Here is an 11,213-nt window from a genome sequence, read left to right on the forward strand (position 1 = left end):
CATGTCGGAGCCAATTCTTCAACAAAAAAAAAGGAAAAAAAAAAGAGCCTACTTCCTACTAGTACTTAACTAGTCCCTAAGAGAGCCATTTAAGGACAAGAAACAGCTTGGATTTGTCAAATCAAACAGCTTTGGTTGCCGTGGGTCTAATTATAATCTCCAATAATCCATAATTGCGGTTAAGTTGGTCGTGTAGGGACTCACTCACGTCCCTTTGATTGAAACTTGTTCATGCCTGCATCTCTCTATTATAGCTCAGATTCTCCATTACAGATTATATGGTAGCACGCCGTACATGTCATTTTTTTACTGTCACATCTGACATATTATATAACTTCCTCTCTGGCGATGAAGTTTTTGGAGAAAAGATTGGGCGTGAATTGGAATGGTGTTATGACTATGGGGTAGAAATACTACGCCTGATCCATAGCTTCTTCTAATGCGATCATCATATTCTTTTGAGAAGTCTGGTAACAATGGACCCCGTTAATTTTATATATGTCGATGTAGATATATGTTTTTGGTCAGTATAATATATATATATACACACACTACTATGAAGTGAAGTGACGAGTAAATTAACCAACCCCGGAATTTAATTAGAAGGAATACAAATTAGAAGATTGTAATTAATGAAGTTTAAAGCTTCAAAAACATATTAATTCCGAACATTTTGGTGGTGACCTGCACCATTCATCATCTGCGTGAAATCCCAGATCATACATATCTTATCTATAAAAGCTAGCGCATTGTAGTACTTATATATGATGGAGCCTAATCACACATGACATGGTAATACCAGTACTTATTAGGAGTTAATGGCCGGCCGGCCGGATATCAAATAGAGTAGTAGATGCAACAGGCGTGCAGTGTGGATCACCAGTTTTTCATAGGCCACATCTGTATATTGATCCACATGCTTGCCACTAATGATTTTGATGCTAAGTGGAACCCACCATTAATTCCCTTTTCTTTTCTTTTTTTTTGGGTCAATTTTGGGTGGTAGTTTCTTTCTGCTCATCCCAGATTCAGCAGTACTTTATTGAAACCCTCAACCTTTTTTCCAAATCGTTGTTTATTAGTAGTAATTTCTGGGACCTCCTAACCTCTTAGGTGAGGTTGAGTCCATGACCGCCCCCATGTGCCTGGGCTTATATATTATACTATATGTTACTTTTTGATTCATCAACCTGTATAGACATCTATTGTGCTTTCCACTTAGGTGTGCGATGGGATCAATTAGAATGAGACCTGATGATGTGATGATTAAACTAATGCTGTGTTAAGATGTCAAGTGGATGCTTACTAATGACTTGCCTGCTTATTTTTTATCTCTTCCATCTAACTTCTGTGTTAAGCAAGTCGCTTGCCAATTTTGGATGCCATTTTCCTGTCCCTCCCACTCCCCCACCACATCACAGGATCATCTGCAAGATGCATTACTATTATGTTTATATGGAGGAGTCATCAGCATTCGGATATCTAATTAAGACATAAAACAAGCCATGAGTTTGGTGGATTTTAATACTCCCTCCGTCCCACCCACTTTGATAGTCTTGTTTTCCTTTTTCGTCTGTACCAAATTGTAGTCCACTTTCCAATTAAAAAATGTAGTTGTATTTTAATTTTCCTAAAATACCCTTATTCAATGTAAGTTGTTGTTACTATAAACCTACCTCATTTAATGAGAGTTAATTCTTTTTTTACCATCAATTCAAGTTCCCATAAAGTTGTACTCTAATTAATGTGAGGGCATTTTAGAAAAATAGCTACCTAAATTGATTATTCCAATAAAGTTAACTACTTTTTCTTAAACAGTGCGGAAAAAAAAAACCAGAACTATTAAAGTGGGACGGAGGGAGTAATAGTTGATATTTTGTGTCCCTCCAACAACATATATATTTTTTATTTTTGTATTCAAGCAAATTTCCCAAATAAGTAGATATGATGAAGAAAGGGCTTAGGACAACCGCCTTTATGTGTTGTTCTTTCTTCCGCAGTTGAGTTAAGCCTAGTAGGATGTACTTGTTGTGGAAGAGAGAACAGTACGTACAGAAATGGTGGCTGTCTGTGATTGTAAAAATGATGAAGACGTGGCCCCTAAAACAACCTTGTTTCCTCATCATGATACCTAAATTCAGGCAAATATATGAGAATGATTACCGTCTACATCTCCAGCAAAACATACAGGATGCATATATACATATATATATTATATATAGACATCGATCTTGATATTTTTAGTAGAGTTGCAAACATAAAAAAAAAAAAAAAAAAAGGTATACAGCAAGAAGTTGCTGGCACCTACGATGACCACTGAAAACCGAAATCTTACACTTACATAGGCACGCCATGTATCCAAGCCAATTAGAATGTGGGTTGACAAACTCTTGTCACGACACACAACGTTTCTAATCTCCCATGGTGCTGGTGTCAAACAACAATATGGCAAGTGTCCAAAACGTAATCCAATCCCTGACCGTCTCACCGGGGCAACTTGTGCGCTACAATGCGGTGATGACACGAATGAGTGCCGTCATGACTTGTCATTTGCAAAGATAAAAAGGAGTAAAAAGGGCGGCCATGTTCATTTTTTTTCTTTTCTCTTTTTTTTTTGGTTGAAAATGCCATCTTCATTATCTTGATCATTACTATCTTGTGGTAGATGGTAGATGGTAGATGCCATCTTCATTTCCTATCTTGTGGTAGATGGTAGTAATTGATGGAAGAAGAAGATGGTGTACATTTTATTTCGTGATATATTGTATGAATATGAAAATTTTATTATTTAAAAAATGAGAAATTCAAACGAGCCTTCGATTTGAAATCCAATTAGAAATATCCATCTGATCTGATCTGACGTAGGTTGAAGGAACATCCATCAGGCCCCACATTAGGATAATGATTGTGCATACATTTACCAAAAAATTTTTTTTTTTTGGGGGTGAACATGTTTCACAAGACAAAATAAAAGGACTGGATGTCTCACTTTTCTTCTTCTTTTGAAATTTTTAGTGGGCTAGCTGTGGACGAGGATCGATGAAGAACGATCTAGTTTTATAGGATGCATATGATACTACTATTACGCTGTAGTTGATTCTTCAAGAACAATACGCGCACAAAACACATTTCTTGTTAAAAGCTAGTACAGTACTATTTTATGCACCAAAAAAGGAAAGAAAAAAAGAAAAAGAAAAGGGAAGAAGGTGCATTTAGTTATTGGCATCGAAAAAACAAATAATGTATGGTGGTTCATCCACGCGCAGTGTAATAATATCGACAAGTCCAACCACTTGCTGCGGCGTAACCAACCCACCCTGATGTATGCTAATTCTGCCTCTGCCAGATGATCGAAGACGTGTGTTTCATCAGAAACTTAACGCCAAACCTTAAAACAGATTCACCTCATTCCGTTCTGTTGGAGAAGTAGAAACTATCATCACGTGCAACCGCAACAGCCACTGCGTCTTGTGGGCCGTACCATAAAGCAATTCCAACTATTCCTATGCATTGCAAGCGGTGCTTTGTCATTAATTTGCTGCCTACCTGCAAATTGCAATATGGCTCGTGCCTCCTCCATACTTCATTCAATCATCTTCACGATTTGATTTAAGGCTCTTCGCCGACCAAAAATTTCTCTATCTGCAGCATGCCCAAAACTAATAAAACACTAAAAGTTTAGATCATATAAGTTTTAGCCTAGGTGTTAAAAAGCATATAAGTTTAGATCACGTTTTTTATTCCCTTAGTCATGTCCAAATGTTTGGACAACTATATAGAGTTAAAAACCATTTAAGCAAATAGTAGCAGACGTTTCGATTAAGTGGCTTTTTAAATTCACACGGATGTGTAGTGTACTCGTTTGATTCGGTGATGGTTCAGTCCCTGTCGATCTTCCTAAATCTAGTTGAGTTACCTTCTTATAAAAATTCTATAGATAAAGTGACGGTTGACAAAAAAAATAAAATAGCAGTAGACGTTTCATCCCACCAGTTTAGACACACCTTATTTACAGTTTGCCTGGTTAAAGCCATATACTATCTGGCATACATCTCGATTCCACAAATGAAAAGCCTGTGTGCCTATTCCTTTTCTTTCTTTTTCTGGGCCAATCTATCCATCCTTCGCAAATTACAGACTGCTACTTCAGATTCAGGAGGAGATGGCTTGAGTTCGAAGGCATTATTTATTATTATTCCCTTCATTAATGCACTCCCAAATCAAAACATAATTGGTAATATTTGGGATGACTGCCAAAATAGGAATATATTTTAAATAAATAAATAAATAAAATACAACTACTCCCTCTCCAATAAAGAAGATAACGATAACGACTATTATTCCTTTGCACCCAAACGCCCACTCATTCTTCAGTTATTATCTCTCCGTTTCTTTTTACTTTCTTTTTGTTTGATTTTTTCTGATGAACCGATAGCAACGTTACAATTGAGAGAACTAACCGGAAAAAGAAAAAAAAAGAGAAGAATGTACTGAATATTAGACAATTAGTTGTTGGAGCAGTACTAGTATTTGACAGGAGAATATTCATAAGCGATGGAGACAGCGAGAAGAGAAACTGAAAAGGAAAAATTAAAATAAAAAAGAACGAGAATTAGTGCTATCAGCTAGCCGGAGGATGCCGGCTTGAGCCGAGCTGATTAAGAGCATTAACAGAGCTGGAAGAGGAAGAAGAAGCAGAAGAAGAAGAGGAGGAGGAGGAGGCTCCAGAAAGCAATTGAGTCAAGGCAGTCATGGCCCGAACTTGCATCTCCAGAGCTGCTATATAATCGGTCGCCTCTTCCAAAATTACCGGCAGAGGCTGCTTCCTGCAACCGGGAACTAACCGGCCGAGAACACTCGCCTTCCTCTGAAACGCCGGTAAGTTCTTCGTCTTCAACCTCAATATCGACACTCTCGGCTTCTTCTGCCTCCGGCTGTTCCCGGTGGTCACCGTCACTCTCTGCCTCTTGTGACTGGCGCTATTCTTCATAAATTTCAGCTTTATCCTGTTGGTCAGAATCGCTCTGCTCCATCGCGTCCGACCTTTCGCCGCCACCGCCAGCACTCTATCCGCAGCTTCCCGCACTGCTCTGCCGCCCTTCGGAGCAGCGCCGCCGGTGATTCGGACTCGGCGGAGAGCTTGGAGAAGCTTGGAAGAGTAAGCTTGCTGTTGAGTATCTGATTTCCATTCAGTTTGAGCGGCTTGAGCTTGATTTCTGAGGTTTTGGTTCTGATTCGGAATTTTCTTCTTCTTTTTTCTCCTCAGAAGTGATCTGTCGGAGTTATTTGCTGCCGGATTGGACACCGCCGTTGACGCCATCGAGGTAGGTAGACGTGTATTTCCAACGCCGATAGAAATAGGAATGATCGGTTGAGTTTTGATTCACCTATGCAAACACAACGCACGCAACATATTCCATGGACCTGCTGTAGATTCAACGAATCGGATTAGAGTAAATTCACATATCGAATGGAGTCAGAATTGGAGGTAAAGAATGAGAGTAAATTCACAGAGCCAAATTCAGGAGATTAATTAGTGATTAATAAAAGTAAAATTAATCTAAGAATTAGCGATTAACTAACCAGATAATGATCGTGATTAATAAGACATTAACAGGTGAGATTATGAATAGAATAGTTATAAAGGAAGTGATCCTTTTTTTAAGTTTTTAACCTGGCAAGAAGAGATATGAGTTTCTTCAAAATATCAGCTTCGGAAACACTTTTATGATTGATTGATTGATCGGAAAATTGCAGAGCCGCTGGAGAGAGAGAGAGAGGGACAAGAGTTTTTTGTTTTTTTGGGCTGTGTGGTGGTGGAGAGGGAATCACGGGAAAGGAAAGCAGCAAAGAGAGCATGCGTCTGCTATTTGTGAATTGAGTCGAGTTGTGGTTTGGGAAGGTTTCTTTTAAATGTGCAGTGCAGTGCAGAGTCCATGTGTGTGGGTTGTGCTGCCCATCAGCATATGCAGATATTGGCAGGGCGAGCTGGGGAGTCTTATTCTTAATTTCTGGCCCCCACCCAACAATTTAAAAATAGAAGTGCAGCATCTGTTGTTTTAGTTACGAATTAATCCTCCGTATGGTTGGTAGGAGTGTATGCATTATTACTGTGTTTGGACGCCTAACAATTAATTCGAATCTGAATTTAAAATCCAAATATTGCAGACGCTGATAGGATTAAAATCCATCTTGAGTCGGCCTGTTTGAATTGTTATTTTCTAGAGTTCCTATCTATATAAATGTGTTTATGAATAGTGTATATTTTTTTTTTGAAAAAATCAGCAATGTAAACTAAACGGGGATATTTGGGAAAAAGCGTAAAAATTTTTTTTTTTTTTTTTGGGGTAGAAATGTGTTTCTGCTGGTGTGTCTGCCTTTTCGTACGGACCATGTGGCAGCGTGGGCCCTCTGAGGTCCACGTTCTTGTGACTTCCTTTCTTTGTCTCCGTTAACCCTTACACCGTTGTACATAAGTGTTTTTCGGTTCTTCAATTTTTATCCGTGTTTCGTTTCTCCCGTTATCGTTATCTTAGTAAGAGCGGGAGGCCCGACCTCGACCTGGGAAAAGATGTTAGAGATTGTAGTAGTGATACTTAGTTACCTCTCCTTTGTAATAATGATATGTTTACTCAACCATAATTTCTCTAAGAATCATCCCTTGCCCAACCAAAAAAGGAGGAGTATATGGATATGGTTAGTTTTTCATACAAAATTAGGATTTCCATGACCATATTTACCTAATTTATCACAAAAATGGAAGTAACATTTGGACAGTTAAGCTCTTATCCAGCATTGGATGTGAAGCTATTCTTATGGTTGTTGTCAAGATGAACGAGTCACTTTTGGATGCCATTAAAACACTTTCTTAGCTAGCACCGAACCTTTCGTCCTAAAAAGTAAAGCTCAAACGTCCAATGCACCATGTTGATGTTCCTTGGGGGGCTTCAAACGTGTTAGGTAACATGATGGTTTCATCCAATTCCCATGTGTTACCCTAACTAGATTATGTTTGTTGCTTCCTTCTCCAAAGATAAACAAGAAATGGAAATTTTGATTGGCTGAAATGCTTCTTAACTTGTAAAAGAATGAACTGGCGAACTTACGGATAACCATTAGAAGTTGAGACGGATATTGCACCAACCCCTGACTACTTTTAATATGTTTCTCGTCTTTTGGTACTATGAGAAGGACTACCTGAAGTTATGCATCTAACTGAAATTGATTGACAAGGAAATGATTGTGTTCATCAGAATTCATGGCTGCTGTTTCTCATAAAAGTGACTGCTGCAGCGTAAGAAACTGTATTAGGAATGAAAATCGATGGTGCTCTAGCTTATTATACTTTATGCCTGAATTTGAATTATGTGTTTATATGGCAAATGGAAACCTCCAGCAAATCCGAGCCCTATTCACTTAGGTTTGTTTGTTCGTATGTATGTGTGTATGTATGTTTTTTTTTTTTTTTCCTGTTTAAGGTCCACCATTAGGCGAGGAATATCTTTATGCTCCTTGCTAACCAAGTTTAGCACAAGTGCTTATTTTCAACCAAATAATTATGCTTTTAGCTCTTTGCACGTCATGCAGTTGCATCTTATGTAACTCAAAAGCTTCTAATATTGAAGCACGTCTTTTTGTCTTTCTTCTACATAAAAGCGATTTCCATGTGTGCCTTTACTATGCCGCTAAATGTACTTTTGTTCTACTCGTCTAGAAGGCTCGTTATTGGTATTTAATTTAGGGAAATGTTATTTGCACTCTCATTTTTGTTAATCACACTTCCATTATCATTTTAATCATTTACTAAATTATGTGATAAAACAAATAATATTTTCCTTCAATTATGACATTAAAGATAGTGGCTCCACTGTTGATTCTCTTTAAAAAAGATTAATTGCGAAATCTAATTAAGGCTGTGAGCTTCGGATTTTTGTAGTTGGTCAGTCGCTTTCCATCTGGATTACCCTATTTATATTCGTTTTAGATGCTTCTGGGAAAGTGATATACATCCTAACTACACATTATTGCATAAGCCGTTGCGAAAATGATCTTATTGCTCGAATAGTTTTCTTGAGATACCTGTTTCTTAAATGAAAGGCTGTGCTGTTAGGACCCCCAAAGTAACACTTGGTTTCCATTCAATTTGATAATTTTGGGGCCTGTGATTTTGACGTCACATCAGGAGAAAATTATTAGAAAGCTTGCTTAACATTTTTTTTTATTCTTTTCATAAATAAAGCTTGTTAAAATTTTGTACGTTAAGCCCCAAAAAAATCACTTTATTCATATTGTGCTTTTATAATCATTTTTCATTTTATGTGCCACGAGTAAATTTCGATATTTCTTGTGACTTTATATGGATAACCTGGAATAGTAGGACAATATTTTAGCAGCCGTTAAAATGAATATTTAGAAATATACGTCATGACGGTTGTGTATCCTACAAAGATATCATAAAGTTGGTTAAGGCTCAGGTTCCGTTTGATAAAACTGAATCTGAATTCTGAAGTCTGAATTCTGAAATCTGAATACTGAAACAATTAATTTGCTGAATTTTAAGCACTGAAAAAAATATATGAATGTCTGAATTTTAATGCTAAACCTATTTATGCTGTTTGATAAATATTTATAGCTGAATGCTTAATAAGTTTAATTTGACAATTTTGCCCTTATATCCTTTCATTCAAAAAAGAAATAGAATCTATGATTTAATTAGTTTAAAATTGTTAGGTATGAAAATGACAATATTTATTTTTAAATCAAATTAATATAAAAGATGAAATATATTATATTAGGAGTATGGAGAAGATGTGAAAGTCATTAAAAGGGAAAAAATAGAAATTAAAAATCGTTAGATAGAGAATATTATGTTGTTTAATTAGATAAGAATTTTGAACATAATTAACAAACAAGGGTAGATTTGGTAGATAAGATAAGGTAGTTGAAGTAATTCTATTGATTCTTATCAGAATTAAGCATTCAGTTAGGATTCTTGTGCTGAAAAAAATACACACAGGTTCAGCACTGCTTAACAAGTTCAGCAAATAGATTTTCATTTATCAAACACTCAAAACATCTGAATGTCTGAAAAAATTCAGATTCAGCACTTTTTTATGTTATCAAACATACCCTCAGTTTGATGAAACTGAATTTGAATTCTGAATTCTGAATTCTGAATAATGAAACAATTAATTTGCTGAATATTAAGCACTGAAAAGAGATATATGAATATCTGAATCTTAATGCTGAACATATTTATACTGTTTGATAAACATTTATAACTTAATACTTAATAAGTTAAATTGTACAATTTTGCCCTTCTATCTTTTAATCCAAAAAGGAAATAGACCTATGATTTAATTAGCTTAAAATTGTTAGGTATGAAAATGACAATATTTATTTTTAAATCAAAGTAATATAAAAGAAGAAATATATTATGGAAAAGTCCAAATATCGGTGCAAATATATTTTTAAATCAGAATTTGATAAGAAAAGTCCAAATATAAGCAAAAGGAAGCTGCAATAAACAAGTTTTAAATTCAAACCAAATTATATAGAAATTTAATTACTTCAATGGAAAAATGTTGAAGCAAAACAACAAATAATCAATGTCACTTACCTTGGAAATAATGAATTTGAGATCGGTGAGTACGGTAGCAATAAAAAAAATTGGGAGGAAAAAAATGACAAAATTATGAAAGAGTAGAAAGATGGAAAAAGATAAGGAGTAGAAAGATGTGAGGAGCGTGGAGAAATTGTAAAAAAATCATTAAATAGGGAGAAAATAGAAGTAGAAAGCCATTAGACAGAGAATGTCAGGTTGTTTAATTAGATAAGGATTTTGGATAGAGAATATTAGGTTGTTTAATTAGATAAAGATTTTGAATGTAATTAACAAACAATGATAGATTTGGTAGATAAGATAAAGTAGTTGAAGTAAATCTCTTGATTCTTATCAAATTAAGCATTCAGTTACGATTCTTGTGCTGAAAAAAATAAATACAAATTCAGCACCACTTAATAAGTTCAGCAGAAAAATTTTTATTTATTAAACACTCAAAACATCTAAATATCTGAATGAATTCAGTTTCAGCACTTTTTTATGTTATCAAGCAGACACTAAGTATGCTTATCCGGCCAAATCCTAGGAAGTGGCAGGATGCAACTCCAATATTATATCTTTCGTCTAGGTGTAAAGATGGCTAGCAAAGCTGTCAATTTAAGCGCAATGAGGACGAGTTTAGCTGAAAATTAATACTTAACAAGAAGTGTACTTCTCGAACATGGAAGTTGCAGTGACCAATTTTGTATTTTTGGGTCTTTGAGAAAATAATTCTCTAAAGGAAAGAATTGAAGCTAAAATTAATATTGTGAAAGACATCATAAGATATATATAAACTGAAAAAAAAAGATATTAATAAATTTCCTTAAAGAGAAAAAAAAAAAAGATGATATCCATCAGATGAGAGAAGTTAGTTAATTACCTAGTCGGTGAATTCTATCATTAAAACGTTTGAAAGAAAAAAAAAAAAAAAACCGTTGTGCTGTATACAGATATGTTATGCAGGTTTGAGACTTGAGTGCGCATCAGGTTTTTTTATTCTAGGCTTTTTCTCCTTTCCGCGGTTATTGTTAATTTGTTATGCTCCATAGCGTTTTCACACTCCTTTATCACTTGGTTAAACATAGGCAAGCAAATTAATATGCTTCACTTTGCGACAAGAGATATTTTGTTTTGATTGATAGGCTGTAGCCCTTGGTTTGCCCTTGTCATATCCACCTTTCTTCTTCCCCACTTATCTTTTTCAGGTAATTGTCCACACAATATCATTTTTGAATCAGGAATTCGATAACCTTTTGACGAAACAATTTCAAATTTGCCTCTTCTTCCCCTATCGTCTTTCCAGATATTTTGTTCCATGAAAAAGAGTTTGTAGGAGTAAATTCCTTGCGGATGTGTAAGAGCTTGAGTAGCTATGACCGAGATGTTGGCTTCCACTAACTGACTGGTTCTTGGACCCCCGGCCCCCCAAAAGAAAAAGAAAAGAAAAGAACAACAATATTTTTGTTTCATTCCGTGCAATCATTATTGTTGGTTGAGCATAGCAATGAAACATATAATACTCCCATAAAAAATCATATAATATTTTTGTTTCATTCTCTGCTGGCACTGCACCATTCCATCTTCTTCTGCTGCTTTGTTTTATGTTATC

General features: G+C 35.6%; 1 protein-coding gene and 1 long non-coding RNA gene across 4 annotated transcripts; one reads left to right on the forward strand and one right to left on the reverse strand.

Moving 5' to 3' along the window:
• Positions 1–4,473: 4,473 nt before the first annotated feature.
• LOC113765558 (transcription factor bHLH148-like) lies at positions 4,474–5,769 on the reverse strand. Of its 3 annotated transcripts, none has more exons than XM_027309782.1 (2): positions 5,584–5,672; positions 4,474–5,427 (listed from the first exon to the last, which is right to left on the reverse strand). In XM_027309782.1, the coding sequence occupies exon 2, from the start codon at positions 5,318–5,320 to the stop codon at positions 4,622–4,624; it is 699 nt and encodes a 232-aa protein (XP_027165583.1). In that variant the 5' UTR covers positions 5,321–5,427; positions 5,584–5,672; the 3' UTR covers positions 4,474–4,621. The 3 variants fall into 3 exon arrangements, with proteins under 3 accessions (XP_027165583.1, XP_027165581.1, XP_027165582.1); XM_027309780.1 differs by lacking the exon at positions 5,584–5,672 and adding an exon at positions 5,675–5,769 and having other exon boundaries at positions 4,476–5,427; XM_027309781.1 differs by lacking the exon at positions 5,584–5,672 and adding an exon at positions 5,675–5,759 and having other exon boundaries at positions 4,476–5,424.
• LOC113765560 lies at positions 5,069–6,255 on the forward strand. The gene is made up of 3 exons (XR_003467734.1): positions 5,069–5,158; positions 5,267–5,324; positions 5,758–6,255. It is a non-coding gene; the product is annotated as an uncharacterized LOC113765560 (long non-coding RNA).
• The last annotated feature ends 4,958 nt before the right edge of the window (positions 6,256–11,213 follow it).

This window comes from Coffea eugenioides, chromosome 3 (assembly GCF_003713205.1).
Source record: "Coffea eugenioides isolate CCC68of chromosome 3, Ceug_1.0, whole genome shotgun sequence".
Taxonomy (NCBI): Eukaryota; Viridiplantae; Streptophyta; class Magnoliopsida; order Gentianales; family Rubiaceae; genus Coffea; species Coffea eugenioides.